This window comes from Corylus avellana, chromosome 9, assembly GCF_965113065.1.
Source record: "Corylus avellana chromosome 9, dhCorAvel1.hap1.2, whole genome shotgun sequence".
Taxonomy (NCBI): domain Eukaryota; kingdom Viridiplantae; phylum Streptophyta; class Magnoliopsida; order Fagales; family Betulaceae; genus Corylus; species Corylus avellana.
The window spans coordinates 16,419,560-16,440,289 of NC_142498.1; the positions used below are offsets into that span (position 1 = coordinate 16,419,560).

Below are 20,730 nucleotides of genomic sequence, written 5' to 3' on the forward strand. Positions count from 1 at the left end.
CATGTGGGAATTTGTCGCATATAGATCTTATCATCCTTGCCAGTGTAGGGATGAAGTGTATGTCTCAAACCCATTTTTTGCAAGTCTGTGCGGGCTTGGAGGTTGTCTTTCATTTTTCCTGGAATGTCCAGTATTGTGCCAAGTATATTGTCCATCACATTTTTCTCTGTGTGCATGACATCAAGGTTGTGTCGCAATAAATTATCTTTCCAATATGGCAACTTAAAAAAAATATTTTTCTTCTTCCACACTACATTATCAATACTTTTCTTCCGCTTCTTTCCTTTTTCTTTAGTATCCGGCTTTGCCTTACCGAAGTTCTCATTCCCAAACACCATCCCTTCTAATTGTCTTAGGATTTCATCTCAACTTGGTACATCAGGGGCACATTCTAGGTTTTAGTTGCCGTAAAATGTTCTTTTGTTCCGCCTCCACGAATGATCCATGGGCAAGTATTGCATGTGCCCCGTAAAACACTATTTATGGCCGTGTTTTAACCATTTGGACCTTGTCGAGTGCATACAGTAAGGACATGCTTTTTCACCCCTAGTAGGTCATCCGGACAAATCTGCGTATGCTGGGAAGTCATTAATTGTCCACTTCAACTGCGCTCGCAGCACAAAATTATTTTTCTTTGAGATGTCAAATGTGCGTACCCCTACATTCCATAGTTCGTGTAACTCCTCAATTAAGGGTTAAAGATAGACATCTATATCCATTCTAGGTGAATTTCGGCCTGGGATAATCAAGGATAGTATGAAAGACGTCTGTTTCATGCACATCCAAGGAGGCAAGTTGTACGATACAAGCATTACAGGCCAAGTGCTATGAGATGTGCTCATGTTCCCAAATAGATTAAATCCATCCGAAGTTAGTCCAAGCCTTACGTTCCTGTTGTTCGCTGAAAATTTCGGATGTAAATTGTCGAATGATTTTCATGCTTCGCCGTCGAATGACTTCTATGCTTTGCCGTCGAATGACTTAATAAGTGAATCTGTTACGATCTATGCATTTCACATGTGTTTATCATGTGTATATAAGCTTTTGGACATATTTCCCTTTTAAGCCGGTTTCAATGGTGAGTTTTACTCAAAGTTTATATAAATTATGTTACGATTCTTGTGTCCCACATGGGTTAAGTCTAATATTATCTATGCGTATATAATAAGCTATTGGACACCTTCTCCTTACAAGTCCGACCCAATAGGGTGCATGAGTTCAATCCAAAATTTGTATTATTTAGTATCAAAGCCAAACTTCGCATCCAGGGACGAAGCCAGCTCTGAAAATGGGTAGGGGCCCATGGCTAAAAAATTTAGCTGGTATGGGCTATTAGCAAAAATAAAAAAAAAAATAAAAAAAAAAACCATAAAATTCCTGCCAGTCCCCCCCTCCTCCGTCCTTGACTGCATCACAAGTTTGAGTTATGAAATGAGCGACTTATAAGTTATACTAAAATACTGATAGATAAGTGGAGTCTCTAAAAAGGAAATAGACATTATCAGGTCAATATTGATAAAGTAAAGCATTGTAAATGTCAGGTGCGGAAGCGTGAACTTTCCGAAATAAACTCTTTTGCATTACTATTCAAATTATTATAACAATTTGAACAGAAAATTACAAATAAAAAAGTTAAAAAACTGATTGCAGTAGCTATGGCAGAGAGAAAAAATAAGAAAAAAGTGTAGCCATATAATATTATATGTTGTCTAACTTTCTCTCTTCCTAGAATCCCGAGTAGAACTTTGTTGCCTGTTGGTGCACTTTAAAGGTGTTCAAAAGATTAGTTGTTGACAAATGTTGTTGTTTTGTGAGCAGAAGTAGTTGATAGATGTGCCATGCTTTCACTCCTTCCTGACATGAAAGTTTCTGGGCAACATTCAGCTCTTTGGCTACAGTTTGCAGGCGCATGTTTGAACTTTGATTTGCCTTTTTCCAATTCTCTCTCTCTCTCTCTCCCACACAAATTAAAGAAATCTAAGGGGTGGATTTTTTTGGTCGCTTTGCCTACTTACATGTCCTTTTACTTTGGGGAGATAACTCTAGAAAATTAGGAATCTGTTCTGTGGATTTGCAGGCTTTTATACGCTTTTTACATATGCTGTGTGACATCATTGTCTTTACACCATTTGTTTTTCCTTTTAAAACTCACACAGAATCAGAATCTGTCAGTCTTTAATTTCCATCCGGGAAAACATTAAAAAAAAAAAAAAAAAAAAAAATTGAAAATTCCTTTCAAACTGACGATACCCCTCCTGGTCAATAATTCTCAAATCTATACTCAAGTTTTGAATGACTTTCGACAAGTGCTACTACTCATGCTTTCCAATGGGTTGATTGTATGAGGTAACAAATAAAAGTATATATAGCATTAATGATAATTTTTATTGTCATGTTAGTGAATGAGCAATTGATCAAGTATGTTTATCATTTTCACATGTCTTTCAATTTTTAAAAGTTGCAATTAATTAACCCTCAAAACGTCCTAACCATTTTACTTAGCCACCTCTGATAATATTTTACGATAAATTCTACGAAAAGTAGGTATAATGTCCATTATACTCCTATATTTTTTGTGAAAATATAGTTATATCCTTTGATGAAAAAAAAAAATCTTGGACATGGAAGCGTGGGTCCCCAACTACCATGATTTTTATTTTTATTTTTTTATTTTTAATTTTTTCATGTAATGGAAGGGTATTATTGTCATTTTAAAAAAATTTCTTGAGAAAATGTACGTGACCTACCTAGTGTTTAATATAATGTTTTAACACCGACTTACATGAACTTTCAGGGGATCATGGGGAGTTTTTTTTTTTTTTTTTTTTTTTTTTTTTTTTTTTTTACCTTACATATTTTTGAAATTTTGAAAATATGAGCTACCCAAAATCTGCCCATGCTTCCGATCGATCAAGCTAAAGTTGTGATTGAAACCATAAAGCATAACACATTCAAAATGGAAATATATTGAAAATTAACAAAATGGGTATAGTTGAAACAAATGAATGCATATGCATTTTGAAGAGCCATCATCTCTCATGAGCCATGATTATATGTTAGTGTGGAGCGATCTTCTTATCTGTTAAGCATATCATTATCATCATCTTAATCATGGAATTCTTATTATTTTTGTTTAATTTCAGAAAGTCAAATGGCAATAAAAGAATATTAAGAAAGATTTGGACCACTCTTGAAGATGACAGTCCAACCAAGAACCAGATTAGTTTACATTGTTCTCTTTGTCATAAGCAGACGACACTAGCAAACTCTAAAAGGCTTCCCCAAGTCTTCTTTATTACATCCTATTCAACAAAGTTAGGTTTGTCTTCTACCTCTATATTTGGAAAATTTTGTCACAATTACATAGCCTTCCTTCTCATTCTAACTCATTGCAAAGATAGGGCTTGCTTAGATTTATATATGAAAAAAATAATAATAATAATAAAAAAAAAAAATTGTAATTTGTTAATTTGTTAATGCTTTTTTCTTCTCCCTTTTGTTTTCACATTTCAAAATAAATAAAATATTATCGCAATCAAAATTATTTTCACTTTTATAACATTTTTTTTTTTCATAAATAAAAACTGAAAATACCCTCCAAAAAGCAACATTAACATTTGGTATGAATTTCCATTTCAAAGAAGTGCTTTGTCGTCTTTCGCGAGATGCCTACTATTATTGAATATATGTCACCTAATAGTTTACTGTATTTAATAGGTTGGGGATAAGGAGAGTGATGACCAAATTAATATGCATATTTATGGATGGAGTTAAAGTGGGGTTGTATCCTTCAAATTGTACTCGATGCATTGATAGGAGTGAAGTCTTTACATGCCTAAATTGGGTGGTAATGAATTGATATGGCCATCTTTAATATGGAATACCAAACAGATTTGTGCAATGAAAATTTACCAACATGGATTGAGTAGAGTCTTTTGTTAATGAAAAATAGCTTGGAGTACAACTAAATCAAAAGAATATAAGGAGTGGTTTTCTCTGGTTGAACTCGTTCAACTAAGAGAGTAAACGCTTCCCTCACTAGCATATGAGTTGCTTTATTTGCCTCTTTCGAACGTGATTCACCTACCGAGTCTGTAAATTGTTCAGAACAACTCTAGTATCTTCAATCAAATATCCATATTTACACTAGTTTCGTTCATTATTTCCTTAGTACCTGCATAATTTGGAGAACATTACTTTCTACCTCCACCCTGTGTAGCCGTCAATGCCTCCAAGACCTTTGCAACAACCGGATGAGTGATATATTCTTTGGGAGCACTCAAAGTCGCCAACACCTCTCCCATACGATCTCTCACAATTACACATAGGCCAATTTTTCTATTGTTCTCATCCACAACTGCATTCCAATTTGCCTTCACAAATCAACTCCACGAGACTTTCCATTTTGTGTCTCTGAAATTATAACATTCTCCTCTTTTTTTCAGCCTTCATTAGCTATATATATATATTTTGTAAAGGGTTTATTATCCACAAAATATTATATATCTAAATTAATTAAGTAGTTAGGTCTCTAATTAAAAAGCAGTTTTAAAAACCCTCAAAACTTCTAATTAATGCATCAACAACTTTAATGAAGGCCCACAAGGTGTCTCACGTAGGATGTCTTCCTTTTCAATGTTTATGTGCATCCAAAGCCAAAAGGGTTAGAAACCTTTTGTTAATTTCTTCATCAAAAGTTGAATGCTTGTGTGTAAAGTAGGTTTGTCAAAGCCAAATTTTCACACCATTGGTGGAGAAAAAGTAGCTTTTCAGCTGCCTCTCATCTAAGTGGGATTTTCTATTGTTAGTAACTTAAGGATTCCAAGAACTCCAGAAAGTTAAAAGGAAGTAGATGCCATGTTCGTTCAACCAAAAGCTTTTGTGTGGGGTGGTGGGGATTTTAGCATCTTCCCCTTGTCCCTTTTCTCCCTTTTCTTTTCTTTTCTTTTTTATGATCATAAATGAAAATAAAAATATTTCAAGTCTTGGATATGGGGCGGTGCCTCCAAAATAACATCATTAATCACTCTCCTTTATTAATTGGTGGAATCATGTTTGTTTTAACTCAAATAGTTATATATATATATATATATATTTGAAGAAATTTATGAACATCTATGAGGAAACACTACATACCCACCCATAATAAATTAATCTTTATAACAAATCATTTATTTATTTGTTTGGTCGGAGTATGATTCAACATCATATTGAAACTTTTTCTCCTTTTTCTGATAAGAAAATTGTTCTACTGTAAAAATGGGGAACCAATGGTCATCTTTTGCTTGATTGGTGCTCCTCCTGCGGAATTCATCTCACCAAAAAGCAAGACCACTTTCCTTTATTCTAGACTAGAAAAAAGGAGGGGGGGTAGGAGGTGCTTAAAAGTCTACTTGCTTTGAGTGCAAGAAGCTACCATAACTTTTTAGACGAGATGGCTCTCAATTCCCCCAGCTGTGAGTGATTGTTGTCATGTGTTTGCTTAAAGTTTGACCTTGATGACATGATTTTAACTTTTTTTTTAAATTTTTTTTTATTATATATATATATTTGTGACAAAAGCTTGGTGGGGTTTGGCTTGCACTAGTGAAAAGAATATGGGCCCTTTTTTCTTTCTCATAATATTCCATCAATTAAGCTTCTGGCGGAAAGTTTTACTTGGAGTACTTGATCATCCTTCTCTCTATTTCCATTTGAATGTGGGAAAAAGGTGGCCTTTTTTAGGCTCTAATGGGGTCAAATAAATTGGTACTTTAGAAATTACGTATGGAAAACGAGAGATCCTTATAACTGGGTTCATTGGTTCATCTAGTATTTCTTGTTTGGATTAGAGCTAACAATTTTTGACACGATCTACGAATCTGATACAAAAATTTAAAGATTAAAGAATTTGACCCGTTTCTTATTTGTGTTCCTCCATCTGGGATGAAAAAAAATGTGAGACTGTTTTTTCTTTTCTTTTCTTTTTTGAATTATGGATCCTCTATTATTGGTGGGGGTGTGGAGGGACTTTAAAGGGCAGGGGGGGTATAATGGGGAAAAAGCTTTTCCCTTCTTAAGGAACCAACTACAAAGCAACACCTTTTGATAATGATGAAAAGGTAAACAAAGCAACACCTTTTGATAACGATGCAAAGGTAAATTAATCTATAGAGAGAGAGAGAGAGAATTGAGATTTTCAAACAGAGGGGGTAAGAAGTAGAATGATGGAAAGAGATCTAAGGGTTGGTGCTAAAAGTGGGAGAAAGACTTTTTAGGGTTGATGAGGTCACGTAGGGCTTTTTATAAGTGGAAGACATTATTACGGTATCATGCTGAAGATGTGGGCTTTTGCTAGAGACAAAAGAGAGTGAGAAGGAGAGCTTCTTCAATATAACTTCCTATTTTTCCATTTCCACCCTCATAATTAAGTGATATTTTTATGCCATAATTGCAATTTAACTCCATTTCATCCTCCTAATGGACAAGGATTTTTCACATTTAAAATGAAATTGATAGTAGAGGTTTAAAATTTGAAATCGATGTTTACACGTTTTTTAAAAAAATTTCGATTATGTAGAATTATGTATGTAACACCTTGGGTCGGTCTCATATTGAGAAGATGGTCAGTCCACATAGAGAGTGCGGTAATTGGTATATAAAAGATGTTTATGGGTATTAAGTTTCACATTACTTAATAGCTAATCCTTAAGAACAACACTTTTTCCTGATGAATTACAGTACTCTATAGTATTTATCTTGCTTAATTATTAGGTAAAACTGAGATTTATAAAGAATTCTAAGAAAAACTCCAAATTGAATAATCTTTTTGGGGTCATGGCGCAAATGTGACTAATGTTTTTTCTTGAGTCGTTACAAACCATTAAATACACTAATTTAATTTTACTTCCAAATCATGAAATTTTTTGGATTCTGTTCTCCTCCCTAGAAATGCTTATTGTGGGTAAGGGAAGGCAGGCTATCCTCCATTTCGTAACCCTGCAAAAAAGAACTCCAATTATCTAAATATCATCAAGCCACATCTAAGCTAGCCAGAAGCATACGTGCTATATATACTTGTCTATTTTGAGCTTCTACAAGCTAACAATTGAAACATGAAGCTCTCTTTGGTCAACAAGATAAAAGCAACGGTCATGATGCTAGATATCCAGGATCGCCATTGTCAGTCGTGATGACCAATGTCCGGACCCACCATTGAGGGGAATAGGCAGGTGGATAATAACTGCCCGCTAACTGCTAATCATTTTTTAAGGCGGTTAAAAAAAACCGCTAACTGAATATATATATATATTGGATTTTAGGCGGTTATGATTAACAGTTTTAGCCAATAACCATTAATCGTAACCGCCTTTTTACCATTGCCCCCCATTGCACTAGCATACTTCTTTGAACTAGAAAACACCAATTTGAAATCCCATAGCTGCATTAAATGGGAGTAATAATCTTTTTTTGGGAAAAAGAAAAATTCCTGATATCACTTATATTAGAAATTAGGGGATCACACTTGGAGGGGTCGACGGTGCCAAAGAGAGAAGGCAACGGAGGTCGGTTTGGAAGGCAAAGAGTGGTGTAGAGGAAACAAAGAGGAGGGATAGGGTTTGGGCGGTGAGAGTGAAGGTGAAGAGTGATGCATAGGGGGAGACAATAACAGAGGGAGGGGGACCGGGCAGGGGAGGAACTAGACAATTAAGATTGGGGAGACAAAATTTTAAAAAGGGAAAATATATTATAAGTACTTAAGTCAACGCGCCAAAATTAAAAACTCTCTAGGTTTTTTTTTTTTTTTTTTTTTTTTTTCCGACAATTTACTCATTGAGTCAATCCAAACTACAATAAACTCTTTAGTGTCAAAATTTTTTAACAACCGTTAGGGCCACTCAAAACGCACCGCTTTACCTGATTAAAATATTAATTTTTTATTAATTTAATTTAAAAAATTAAAAAATAAAATAAAATTGAAGGGTGGCCAGGGGTGGCAGCGTCACCCCCCCAACCCCAATGGGGTGGCTCGAGCCACCCCTTGGGTGGTTTGGGGTGGCTCGCGGCCACCACTTTCCACCCATGGGGTGGCCTGCGTTTTGAGTGGCTCTAACAGCTGTTAAAAATTTTTGACGGTAGGGAGTTTATTGTAGTTTCGATTGATCCAGAGAGTAAATTATCGAGAAAAAAAAAACTTATGAAGTTTTTAATTTTGACACGTTGACTTATGAACTTATAATATATTTTTCCTTTTAAAAATAAAATTTTAGGGGTAAAAATTTAGTTTTTGAGAAAACATTTCATAAAAACCCATAAATTTTAAGAGTAAAATTTTAAATTTTAAGGGTCATTTTAAAATTTTAGAGAGACATTAAAAAAAAAAAAAAAAAAAGTAAAGTTTTAGTTTTAGTCATTTGGCCCCCTCCTCCTCAAAAAAAATGGGCCCTATCCAATAGTAAATTTTGGCCTTATTCTTTATTTTTTTGAGCCATACCCATTAGATTTTTTTTTTTTTTTTTTTTTTTTTTTTTTTTTTTTTTCAAATGCTTACTTTTTTGGCCCTTACTTTTAAATGACCACTTTTTTGCCCCTTACGGTAGTCTTTAGGTCATAAAAAAACAACCAAAATATTTTTTTTTTAATAAAAGAATTCTAGTCCCCAAGAGGTAGCTCAATTTGATTTCATAAAGCGGATGCCACTAGTTTGAATCCCTCCTCCCCTTTTACCTTGTGTGGACATATCAAAAATAATAATAATAATAATAAATTCTAAAGAAATAAGAAAAAATAATTGGCTAGCCCTCTCTCATAAAATTAAAATTTTCTAATTCCGTTTATGGAAGAGATTCTGGTTCCATCCCTGGGAAGAGAGAGAGGGCAAAAAGAAAGTTTTTTTTTTTTTATATATATATATTAAAATAATGTTAACACTTTTGGTTTTCTTGTTCCTTTGGCTTAAGAAACATAAAGAAAATCTCTTTAAAAAGATTTTTAATTTCTTTTTTATAAATTTAGAGAATAAAATAAGTTTTAGAAAAGCTGCTATAGGAGTAGTGCTATGAAAAAGTGGTTTGTCTCGTGCCCTCTCATCAGCCCTGTATTAACAAAGGGAGACTAAAAAAATATATTTAACTGTAGCTAATGCCACGTGACAAAATAATGTGGCCCTGATTTACGAAGAATGAGAGAGGAAATGGCATTATTGTCATTTAATGCTTGCCAATAAAAAGACAAAGAGTTCGCAAAGATACGTGAACGGTAATAAATGCTGAAAGTCGATAGTCTCTCTCACTCACTCACAGCTTTCAAATTCTCGCTTTTTATTTTCGGTCACCGGAAAGGGAAAGGACTAAGTTTCACGCGTCACCTTTTCTCTTTCTCTCTATCTCTCTATCTCTCCTTACTTTCACCCCCACACGACAATCTCGCAATCAACCTCCACTTCTCGCGATAAATAAATACTACAGTCTTTTTTAATTATTCTTTTCATTTTCATTTATCATATTAATATTTATCTTTTTTAAAATATAAAAAATATTAGAAAACCTCACTTAACTTTTATTTAAAAAACTCTCAATTTATTGTACCGAACTTCTAAATTTTTGTAATTTTAAACTAATTTCGTCCCTTTTGCCAAAACATAACTTTTCTAGAGTAGTGTCGCTTATTTGAGTAATTTATTAAGGGTTGGTTTAAGTTTGTGATTTCAAAAAGTGCGATTTAAAATAATAATTTTAAAATGTACAATATGAAAACATGATTTTTAAAAACGCAGTTAAGCGTTTGACCTTTAAAATTATAGTTTAGTATCACAATTTTTTAAATTCGCAATTCCAAATATTTCATTTTCTATAATTTAATTTAAAATCATATTTTTTGTTTATAAAATTGTAATACCAAACGCATCCTAAGAGTAATTAACTATTTATCATTCCTTTTTTTTTTTTCCAATTGTTAGGACTAAGGAACCAATAATTTTATGGGAATAAAATAGGAGACCTACCTAATTGTACATCATTGTAAGAAACTCCAAGATACACGTGCCACTCATCTATTTATATATGAGAAGAATGCAATTATTAATCATCAGAATAATTATTTAATTAACACATATCACATTTATACGAGAGATTTATGATCATATACCCATGTTCCATGATTCACTTCCAATCCAAGTTTTTCAACCAAAAAAAAAGAAAAGAAAAAGCAACTTATGCTTTCAGACAGGAGAAACTAGATAGGCACACAGAGACAAAAGCAAAAAAGTAAAAAAATGCATTAACAAAACTTAATACATATAAACGTTCTACTTTATTTGTAAGTTACGTCATACGGTTTAAAAATCGTTTTATAAAAAGCGTTGTCAAACGAAACTCAATATTGATTGGTGCGGTTGTGGTGAGAGAAAGTGGACGTACTCGCGCACGAGGAGTTGGAGGTGGAAAAGGGTGTAGGAAAAGAGACAGAAGAAGTGTAAAAAGGTGGTAGTAGTTGTAGGGAGCTGGAGAAAGGCGTAAAAGGCAAGGGAAGCAAAAAGAGGGGGGAGCGTGCGTTACCAAAAGGGAAAAAGGAGAATATGATGATGATGATTTTTTCTATCTCTCAGACTCTCTCCTTCATGAAAAGTAGTATAAAGTTAGGAATCCCAAAAAGCTACACTAAACTAACATTTTTCATGCTATCATATAATATCCTGTTTATATTTATTTATTTATTTAATATTTATATTACTATAAAATAAAATAAAGGGTAATCATTAGGGCACCTCATGCTTTATTATATTTTTTTGAAAAAAAATATTAATTATGACGTACGTTTGATTGATAGGATTAGAACTTATATATATAGAAGAAGCTTTTGCAACTCCATGGGTTCCAAAACTTGCCTCACACTCACAACAAACCCACACTTGGGATTCTTATCCTGTTTTGGGTCTCCATTAATGTAATTGATCAAGGTTTTATGATGTTTTGGCAAAAGTAAGCATACCTTTCACATTTTATCAGGCATTTTGTAATGTTCTTTGAAGCAATGTTTCCTTCTTCTCTAAGTATTAAAAAATTGTAATGTATTTTCGTGGACTAAAAATGACAATAATACTCTTCTAAATAATCGAGAAAAAAAAAATCAGTAAAAGGTTAAAAATAAAAAGACTAGTAACCCACGACCACGGTGTTTTTTTTTTTTATTATTATTTTTTATGAATTTATAAGATTATTAGTCTTTTTGAGAATTTGTATGGGTGTTTTTGTCTTTTGCGGGACAAAAAAAGTGTACATTGCAATGTTTTTAGTAATTTAGAAAAATGTTGCTTCAATTAAAAGTTTGAAAAAACATTGCATATTGCTTGGCAATTTGGAAGTATGTATTCTTTTTCATATCCCCTTAAACTAAAGATTGTATTAATGTCCTCTTAAATTATTAAAAATTTGCAATGTATCTCCTAATGAAAAAAAATACCCTTCATAAAAGAATATTTAAAAAAAAAATCTTAAAACTAAAATTACAATTTATTAAAAATATATATATGGTAATTTTTTTTTTCTTGTTATAGGACACGGTATTCATTGCAAATTTTTCTTAGTTTAAGGGAAATATTAATGCAATCTTTAATTTAAAAAGAACATTATAAATTAAGTGGCAATTTGAAGGAGTATATATATATATATATATATATATATATATTCCTATTTCTTTTAATTACAAAGACATCCATATGAGCTCAGTTTGATTTTTTTAGTTACATTTTAGTTGTGAATTATTATTTTTCCTAGTTTATATATGCAGGAATAAATAGACTGAAAAGTCTTTCGTCCAAGAGAAATAATATTTCTCCATTTTTCATTAAATTCACCATTAAGTCTACATAACTCACATAATTGTCACTGGATGGGGGACAAAGAAATAGAGGTCTCTTTGTCAAATTTGTGGTCACAGCAACTCGTAGAATTGTAGTCACCTCTGCTTTAATTGCACAAGGTTTGGATATCTAGGGAGGTGCTATTTATTTTTAGAGTTAATAACTTTTTTAGTAATTGAGTTTTAATGAATTTTTTTTTTTTCCCGAAGTTTAAAAAAAATAAATTTCGTATTTCAGATTTTGGAAAAGACTAAATTACCGCCTCCGTTAATTTCCGCCCATCCCTTTGGCCTTGGGGGTGGTTCTGTGACCCCTAAAGGGGCCGCAGGGTTCGGCCACCCCCAAGGGCCTTGAGGGTGGTTCGGCCACCCCTAGACTGGGCTTGGCAGTGGCTCAGCCACCCCTAGGTCAAACTAGGGATGACTGGCCACCCCCTACAGTTAATTGGAATGGATGGAAATTAACGGAGGTGGTGCTTCAGTCTTTTCCAAAATCTGAGGTACTAGATTTGTCTTTTTTAAAACGTAGCTGCTATTTATTTTTAGGGTTAATAACTTTTTTGGTAGCTGAGTTTTAATGTTTTTATTTTTTCTCTCCTAGGTTTTAAAAAAGACAAATCTAGTACCTCAAATTTTGAAAAAGACCGAATCACCACCTTCGTTAATTTTCGCTCATCCCTTTGGCCTTGAGGGTGGTTCTGCCACCTCTAGAGGGGCTGCAGGGGGTGTCCAAAGCCACCCCCATGGCCTACGGGAGTGGCCGAGCCACCCCCAAAGGCCTTTGGAGTGGTTTCGGCCACCCTTTTTTGGCCCTTGGGGGTGGCCGAACCACCCCTAGACCAGCCTTGGCGGTGGCTCAGCCACCCCTAAGGTCAAACTGGGGGTGGCCGCCATTAATTGGGATGGACGAAAATTAACGGAGGTGGTGATTCGGTCTTTTCCAAAATTTAAAGTACTAGATTTATCATTCTCTTACACAGATTCAACGATAAATTTACACATACAGAGATGTCAAAAGATATGAAAGTGAATAAAACCAAATAAGAAAAAGTATTAATCAAGTTAAGCCCTTCTTTTCGCGAGCTTTAGATTTTAGTTCAAGTTGTGTCTCTAGATTTTTTTTTTTTTTTTCTTTTTAAATAATATCTTGTCTACAGCATTTTATACTTGAGATCAAATCCCATGTTGAGCACAATAGTAGAGTTTGAAAATTCGATTAAAAACATGTATAATTTAACATATAACCCATTAAAAACCCTAATCTTTTGTGTTAAGATAAAATGATAGGGATTTGGGATGGGAGAGGGTATAGAATCCGACATGCTGATATTGCACAGAGTGAGAAACATTCCAAATTTCAGTTTTTTTTTTTCCTGATATAATATTATTTTGTTTTGTGTCTTATTGTATGGGACTAGTCCTGGTGGATGAATAATGGCCATAAAATTGAAAAGAATATCGTATATAGTCAATTTGATATAATATTATTTTGTTTGTGTCTTTTGATTAAGGTCCAATAGAGAAAGCCATCCAGAAAAATGAAGAAAACAAAAAATCCCACGATTGTGATAGCAATTTCACCACCGCTTGGATTTTACAATTCCTCATCTCACAAGTGTTGGAAATAGATAAGTGGGAAGAAGAAATGTGTAACAACAGAAGAAGAGTAAAAGTTGTGTAAATCGAATTTATGATATTATAAACTGAAAAATATAAAATTAGTCGGTATGTTGCATTACTGGAATCTGTTAAGTCAGTGAACAAAATTTGAGTATAAAGAGTAAATTAGGACCCTTGATTACTACGTGTTTTGAGAAGACCCTCACAAGTTTTAAAAACTCTCAATTTCACCCCTTAAACTTTCAATTTGATGCAATTGACCCCCTTCTCCCGTCAATTTTTTCCGTTAAACCCTAACGGAAGCCACTAAAAAGATCAAATTACCCTTCAATTTTTGTTTTTTAAAGTTTGAAATTTGAAATTAAGGGTAAATTTAGAATTTTATAAAAATTTTAAGGCTATAAAGGTCATTTCATCACTTTAAAAGTCCAAAAACCGATGGAACAGGGTAGATTGCATTAAATTAAAAGTTCAGTTTATGTTTCATTAAGAGATTTTAAAATTCAAGATGATCTTTTTAAATCACATGATAATTCAAGAGTTCCTTGTAAAAAGTAAACTATTGAAAATTTGAAATAGGCACTCAATGACACTACTAGCATGAGCTTACCCAAAAGTCAATTTAAACTTCAAGAAAAACAACAATCCCTTATATTTTTAATTTGGGATTAAGCGAAAGACACAAATTATGAAAAAAAAAAAAAAAAAAAAAAGAAGCTGAAATTCTAAAATGGAAGGAAAAAATTATTTTTCATGAAGAACAAGTGCGCACCAAAACATTATAAAGAGCACGAATTCACACAACCTTTTCATCATCTAAAAGAAGATGATGAATCATATGACTGAGAGTCCTTTTATATTTGAAATCAAAAAGAAGAAGAAGAAAAAAAAAAATGTAGTTGATTGTGGTGTTGCTTGAAGCACACAAAGTTTGAAAGTTTCTAAGACTACAATCATTAATGCTGAGGTTGGAATGGAACATGTTTGGTCTGAGGCTGGACATGCTACCACCGCCCTCTTCTATTGACTTTTTTCCATTGACAACGAGTGAAATTAATGGAACATGTTATGGTATAACCTTTCCTACAACTATCAAATATATTATTAATTAATGGATTTGTAATCTCTAATGGTACTTAAAAGTAGTAAGTCTTGTTTAAAAACTCTTAATTTAGTATACGAAATTTTTAAAAATTTATACTGTTACTCTTCTTGTTAGGGTCTGGGGTTATATCTGATGGTAAATAAGTAAAATGACCCTTATACCCCTTTAAATTTTATAAAATTACATTTTTTTTATATTAAAAAAAAAATTGCACAAGTGAGTTGAGTAATGCTACGAGTTTATCTTGTGTTTTTCCAAGAATAATGTGGTTTTTAAAATAACCATTGAGCTTGTGATTGATCATTATTGGATTTTTGATCAAATGGTAATTTTAAAGCCATCTCATTTTTAGAGTGACATAAGAATGACATAAAAGGGACTTCTAGAATTACTCAAATAATTTTGGTGAGACACAAATTGGGTCACTGAGGGCCCCCCTTAAAACAAAAATTACGAAATTAGATATGCATTAAATTAAAAGGGTTTTAAACTTTGGAGAGCTGATTGTAAAAACTATGAAAGTTCTTTTCAAATTATAATACGCCAAAACTTTGACGATTTAAAAGTTGATTGATTAGCTATTCACGTAACTAAATAAATGTTAGACCATTCTACTTTTGTAAAGTAAAGAATCGGTTCCTCTCAATTTCCTTTGAAATGGAAAAAATCCTTCTCGCCTGTGAAGAGATATGAGTTTTATGTATGGTCTCTTAGAGTACTCTTACATTAATTATCTAAATTAAAAATAACTAATTATTAGCAATTTAGGCAGGGGATTTGGGTTTGGGTGAAGTTAAATAGAAAGTTTGAAGACGAAAATTGGAGAAAGAAAGTGAGGAGAAAGTGCAGGTATGAAAAGGTAAAAACCGTGCGATACCTTTGCAGGAGTTGCGTGTGAAAAAGCAGAAAATTGGTTGAGAGAGAGAGAGAAAGAGAGTGTCGTCACTTGCAAGGTGAGCGTGTGGACGTTTGCGATTCCAACGTGAGAAAAACTAATGCAAACAAAAGTATGAGGAAAAAAAAAAAGAAAAGAAAGAAAAACCAGTCAAGACATGGTCATGAAGACTTAAAAGAAAGAAAGAGAGATGAAAAGTAAGTAATCTCTACTCATGAATCTCTCTCTCTATCTTTTCTCTTTAACTAAAAAGGTATCTCTCTCTCTCTCCCTCTTTCTCTCTCCCTCTCTGCATTATCTTTAACGCATTGAGACAAGAGAATTTATTTATTTAACAAAAATGTGTGTGTATATATATATATATAAATATAAATGCATAAATAAACCAAAAGATGACACAAAAAAGGAGAGCAGATTTGCTCTGCCCACAAAGCATTTTCCAGAAATCCTTGCAAGCTGATAGTACTTCCAACTCTCTATTTTCCAGAAATTCTTTCTTTCTCTTTCTCTCTCTCCACTCTCTAAACCATTTTTAATGTTTTTTTTTTTTTTTTTTTTTTTTGTTTCTCCGGGTCGTGAGAGCTCATAACTACTTTTACTTACATGGGTTTGTTTTTCGCACTCTGTAAGTATTTGACAAGATTGGGTCCATTTTCACCTGCTCTTTTTCTTCCTTTTCTTCTTTTAATCTTAGCCATTTTTATTGATGTTCGGTGTTTTGTCTTGGATATTGATTCAGATAGATAGAGATAGAAACCATAGGGGGAGAGAGAGAGGAGAGAGAGAGAGGGGGGGAAGGTTCTTGTGAAGGAGAGGATCCGATCTTTCCTTTTCGCGTTGAATTTTCGTATAGCTTTTTGTGTGTCACACTGAGAGAGAGAGAGAGAGAGCGAAGAAAAAGAAGAGATAGATAGACAGATCCCTATTGGAAACTAAAGCTTAGCTATTACTTTCTTGGTTTTTGTTTGTGTTTGTAAAAAAGATTTCGCCGGATTGAAATATCACGGATTTGTCCATTTTTTAGCCCAAACCGTTCACACTTGGATCGCTTCCATTGCGGCCTGCTGGATTTTCTTGTTTTCAACTGTGAATTTCGCGCAATCATATATTTTCCTGCAATACCCAGTTCATAAAATCGGAACCTGCTCGTGGGGTTTTTCGCTTTAGGTGAAGTCGGTGATTCGGAAATGAGAGCAGGACTGAGTACGATCCAGCAAACCCTAACGCCGGAGGCGGCGAACGTGCTGAACCACTCGATAGGTGAGGCGGGTCGTCGCAACCATGGCCAGACGACGCCGCTCCACGTGGCGGCCACCCTTTTGGCGTCGCCGTCGGGCTTCCTCCGCCAGGCTTGCATCAAGTCCCACCCCAATTCTTCACACCCGCTCCAGTGCCGCGCCCTCGAGCTCTGCTTCAGCGTGGCGCTGGAGCGACTTCCCACGGCCCAGAACGTGAGTTCCGGCATAGACCCACCTCTTTCCAACGCGCTCTGGGCGGCGCTGAAGCGCGCGCAGGCGCACCAGCGCCGGGGCTGCCCCGAGCAGCAACAGCAGCCGCTTTTAGCAGTCAAGGTGGAGTTGGAGCAGCTGATTATATCGATACTCGACGACCCCAGCGTGAGCCGAGTCATGCGCGAGGCCAGCTTCTCGAGCCCGGCCGTGAAGGCCACAATTGAGCAGTCTCTGAATTCGTCGGCTTCGGTTGGGAATTCGTCTCCCATGGGATTGGGATTCAGAGCAGGAGCAACACCTGTCCCGTCGACGGCCAACAGGAATCTATACTTGAATCCCCGGTTGCAGCAGCAGGGCAGTGCAGCCCAATTGGGCCAGCAGAGGGGTGAGGAGGTGAAGCGGGTCATCGATATTCTGCTGAGAACGAAGAAGAGAAATCCGGTTTTGGTGGGCGAGTCGGAGCCGGAGGCTGTGGTGAGGGAGCTATTGAGGAGGATTGAGAACAAGGAATTGGGTGAAGGGCCGCTCGGGAATGCTCGGGTGATTCGTTTGGAGAAGGAGTTTTCGTCGGATAGAGCCCAAATACCGGCCAAGGTTAAAGAATTGGGGGACTTGATTGCCACTTCGAGTGGCAGTGATGTTATTCTTGATTTGGGTGATTTGAAATGGCTGGTTGAGCAGCCGGTGAGTTTCGGGGTGCCGGGTTCAGGGGCGGCAGCGCAGCAACAGGTTGTCTCCGAGGTGGGCCGTGCGGCGGTGGCGGAGATGGGGAAGCTGTTGGGGAGGTTTGGAGAGGGGAGTGGGGGGCGGCTTTGGTTGATTGGGACTGCTACTTGTGAGACTTATTTGAGGTGCCAGGTCTATCATCCTTCTATGGAAAATGATTGGGATCTTCAGGCAGTACCAATTCCAGCGAGAGCACCTTCGGGAATGTTTCCCAGGTATTTTTGGTCTTTTTTCTTTTCTTTTTTATTGGCTCAATTGGAATTGCTATATACTGGCATTTGCTGATTGTGGACCTAAGATTTCTGTATTTAAGACGTTGATCTATGTTATTCTTTGTGCGTGCGGTACTTTTGTTTTGAATTGTGTGGCCTGGATGACTTGCTTCAGATAGCAGAAAAACAGAACGTTTTTTTTATGCATAACATCTTCCATGTAGACTAGTGTTAGAAGTTTCTGTTTATAGAATCCATTGTTCCTTGAAAAGTTAATCATGATCCAAGAATTAGATTCTGTGTTAGCTCACAAACGAGTTTGTTTTGAAGATTTAGGTGCCCTTTGTTTCTGCAATTGGCAGCTTCAATGAACATATATAGTTTTTGGTTCAAATCGACAGTATTTTTGGATTCCTTGTTACCTTATTTTCTTCTCCTTGTTTGTATGATGAGGCTAAGAGTGCTTGGCTTAGGCTTTGAATGCAACTTTACTCCTATTGTTTATTTACTTTCATAATTTTTGACAATTAGGCTTGACACCAACAGGATCCTTAGCAGCTCTGTTGAGTCTTTGTCCCCATTGAAGGGCTTCCCGGCGGCAACAACTGCTCCACCAAGACGTCTTTCTGAGAATTTGGATCCTGGCCGAAGATCAAGTTGTTGCCCACAATGCATTCAGAAATATGAACAAGAGCTAGCCACACTTTTGCCCAAGGACTTGGAGAAATCATCTTCTGAAGTTAAATCAGAAGCAACTCGACAATTGCTGCCACCGTGGTTGCAAAACGCTAAAGGCCACGACAGTGATGCCAAAGCAATGGATCAGACCAAGGTAAATTCAGCTCGAATTTCAAATTAAGCCTAATCTTCCTCTCACCTTTTTTTTTTTTTTGGGTGATGAAAGACCTTATTATTGCATTTGAATGAATCAAATTTACATTTTTATCCTTTCTTTGCAGACCAAGGACCAAGAACTGGTCTGGAAACAGAGGAGCCAAGAGTTACTGAAGAAATGGAATGATACATGCTTGCGTCTTCATCCTAATTTTCATCAACCAAATCTCAACTCTGAGAGAATTACTCCCGTACCTCTCTCAATGACAGGCTTGTACAATCCAAACCTGATTGGTCGCCAATCTTTCCAACCCAAATTACAGTTGAACAGAAATCTCGGGGAAACTCTGCAGTCGAACGCTAATCAAGTGCCCACTCAACCATCTGAGAAGGCGGTTTCCTTGCCTGGAAGCCCTGTGAGAACAGAACTGGTTCTTGGACGAACAAAAGTCTGTGAGACCAGCCCAGATCAAACTCATAAAGAACTCATCAAAGACTTTTTGGGGCGCATGTCATCTGAACCACAGAACAACTTGCATGAAATACAGAGCAATAAACTGTTTAGCACATTAGACGCCGACTCCTTCAAGAAGCTCCTCAAGGGTCTAATGGAGAAGGTGTGGTGGCAGCGGGACGCAGCATCAGCAGTAGCTACAGCCGTGACCCACTGCAGAGTGGGCAACGGGAAACAACGTGGCGCTGCATCAAAAGGTGACATGTGGCTATTATTTGTGGGATGCGACAGGGCTGGCAAAAAGAAGATGGCATCAGCTCTTTCAGAGCTGGTATCTGGGTCCAACCCCATAACAATTTGTCTTGGCTCTCAACGTGATGATGGGGAATCAGGCATGAGTTTCCGTGGTAAAACCGCGTTGGATCGAATTACGGAGGCCGTTAAGAGGTACCCCTTTTCTGTAATCATGCTCGAGGACATTGATCAAGCAGATGCGATAGTGCGAGGGAGCATAAAACGAGCAATGGAGCGAGGACGAATTGCTGACTCTCATGGACGTGAAACCAGTCTTGGAAGTGTCATCTTCATTCTTACTGCAAATTGGTTGCCAGAAAACCTCAAATGCTTATCCGATGGCGTTTCACTTGACGAAGAGAAGCTTGCCAGGTTAGCCAAAGGTGGCTGGCAACTAAGGCTATCCCTTTGTGAGAGGACAGCAAAACGACGAGCCAATTGGCTACATGATAAAGTGAGGCCAGCAAAGCCTAGTAGGAAGGAAACAAGTTCAGGTTTAGCATTTGATCTAAATGAAGCTGCCGATGTTGAGGATGATAGAACAGATGGATCACATAATTCAAGTGATCTCACAATTGATCACGAATGCGAACACGGCCTCAACACGAATCTGCGGTCACCTACAACGTCGTCGTCAGTCCCTCGTGAGTTGCTTGATGCCGTTGACGAAACCATTGTCTTCAAGCCTGTCAGCTTTGGTCCCATTAGCAGCAAAATCACGACTTCCATTAACAAAAAATTTTCCACCATCATGGGCGACGGAATTTCGATCGAAGTTCAAGAAGAGGCGCTCGAAAATATTACAAGCGGGGTATGGTTCGGCCAAACGGGCTTAGAAGAATGGTTAGAGAAAGTATTAGCTCCGAGCTTCCACCAACTCAAGTCATGCCTTTCGAGCACGGTCGACCGTGATGATTCTATGGTTATCAGGCTCGAACACAACGGTAATTCCGATAGCCGGAGCAGCAGAGATTTCCTCCCGAGTAGTGTGAAGGTGGTGGCTGATGGGTTGTGAGGGTGATGGATACAGTGGGTATTTTTCCAAATCTGTTGAATAGAGATGTAAATATGCTGAAATATTTGGCGGGGAGTAAGACGGTTGGAAGGATTAAGAAAAAACCGTTAGAAGAGGGTAACGTTGAATAGATTGACGGAACCTTTTGACAGCCGGACTATGTCCCATCTTTTTCTTTATTATTTTATTTCTTTCTCATATATAAAATGTGATGTAGTTTTACATTCATTATCAATTATATAGACGATGATGAATAAGATGAGTTGAGGCATTTCTCTTTTTCTCA

General features: G+C 36.2%; 1 protein-coding gene across 2 annotated transcripts; it reads left to right on the forward strand.

The window, feature by feature from the left end:
• Positions 1-16,023: 16,023 nt before the first annotated feature.
• LOC132189301 (Double Clp-N motif-containing P-loop nucleoside triphosphate hydrolases superfamily protein) lies at positions 16,024-20,730 on the forward strand. Of its 2 annotated transcripts, none has more exons than XM_059603971.2 (3): positions 16,024-17,850; positions 18,379-18,679; positions 18,807-20,730. In XM_059603971.2, exons 1-3 carry the CDS (start codon positions 16,646-16,648, stop codon positions 20,442-20,444), a joined length of 3,144 nt encoding a protein of 1,047 aa, XP_059459954.2. In that variant the 5' UTR covers positions 16,024-16,645; the 3' UTR covers positions 20,445-20,730. The 2 variants fall into 2 exon arrangements, with proteins under 2 accessions (XP_059459954.2, XP_059459956.2); XM_059603973.2 differs by having other exon boundaries at positions 18,394-18,679.

Bases quoted from the DNA above. Each gene is read 5' to 3' on its own strand.
- LOC132189301 (XM_059603971.2), top strand. From the start codon at position 16,646: ATGAGAGCAGGACTGAGTACGATCCAGCAAACCCTAACGCCGGAGGCG. The intron at 17,851-18,378 runs GTATTTTTGGTC...TTTGACAATTAG, and splicing joins CCTTCGGGAATGTTTCCCAG to GCTTGACACCAACAGGATCC. The intron at 18,680-18,806 runs GTAAATTCAGCT...CTTTCTTTGCAG, and splicing joins AAGCAATGGATCAGACCAAG to ACCAAGGACCAAGAACTGGT.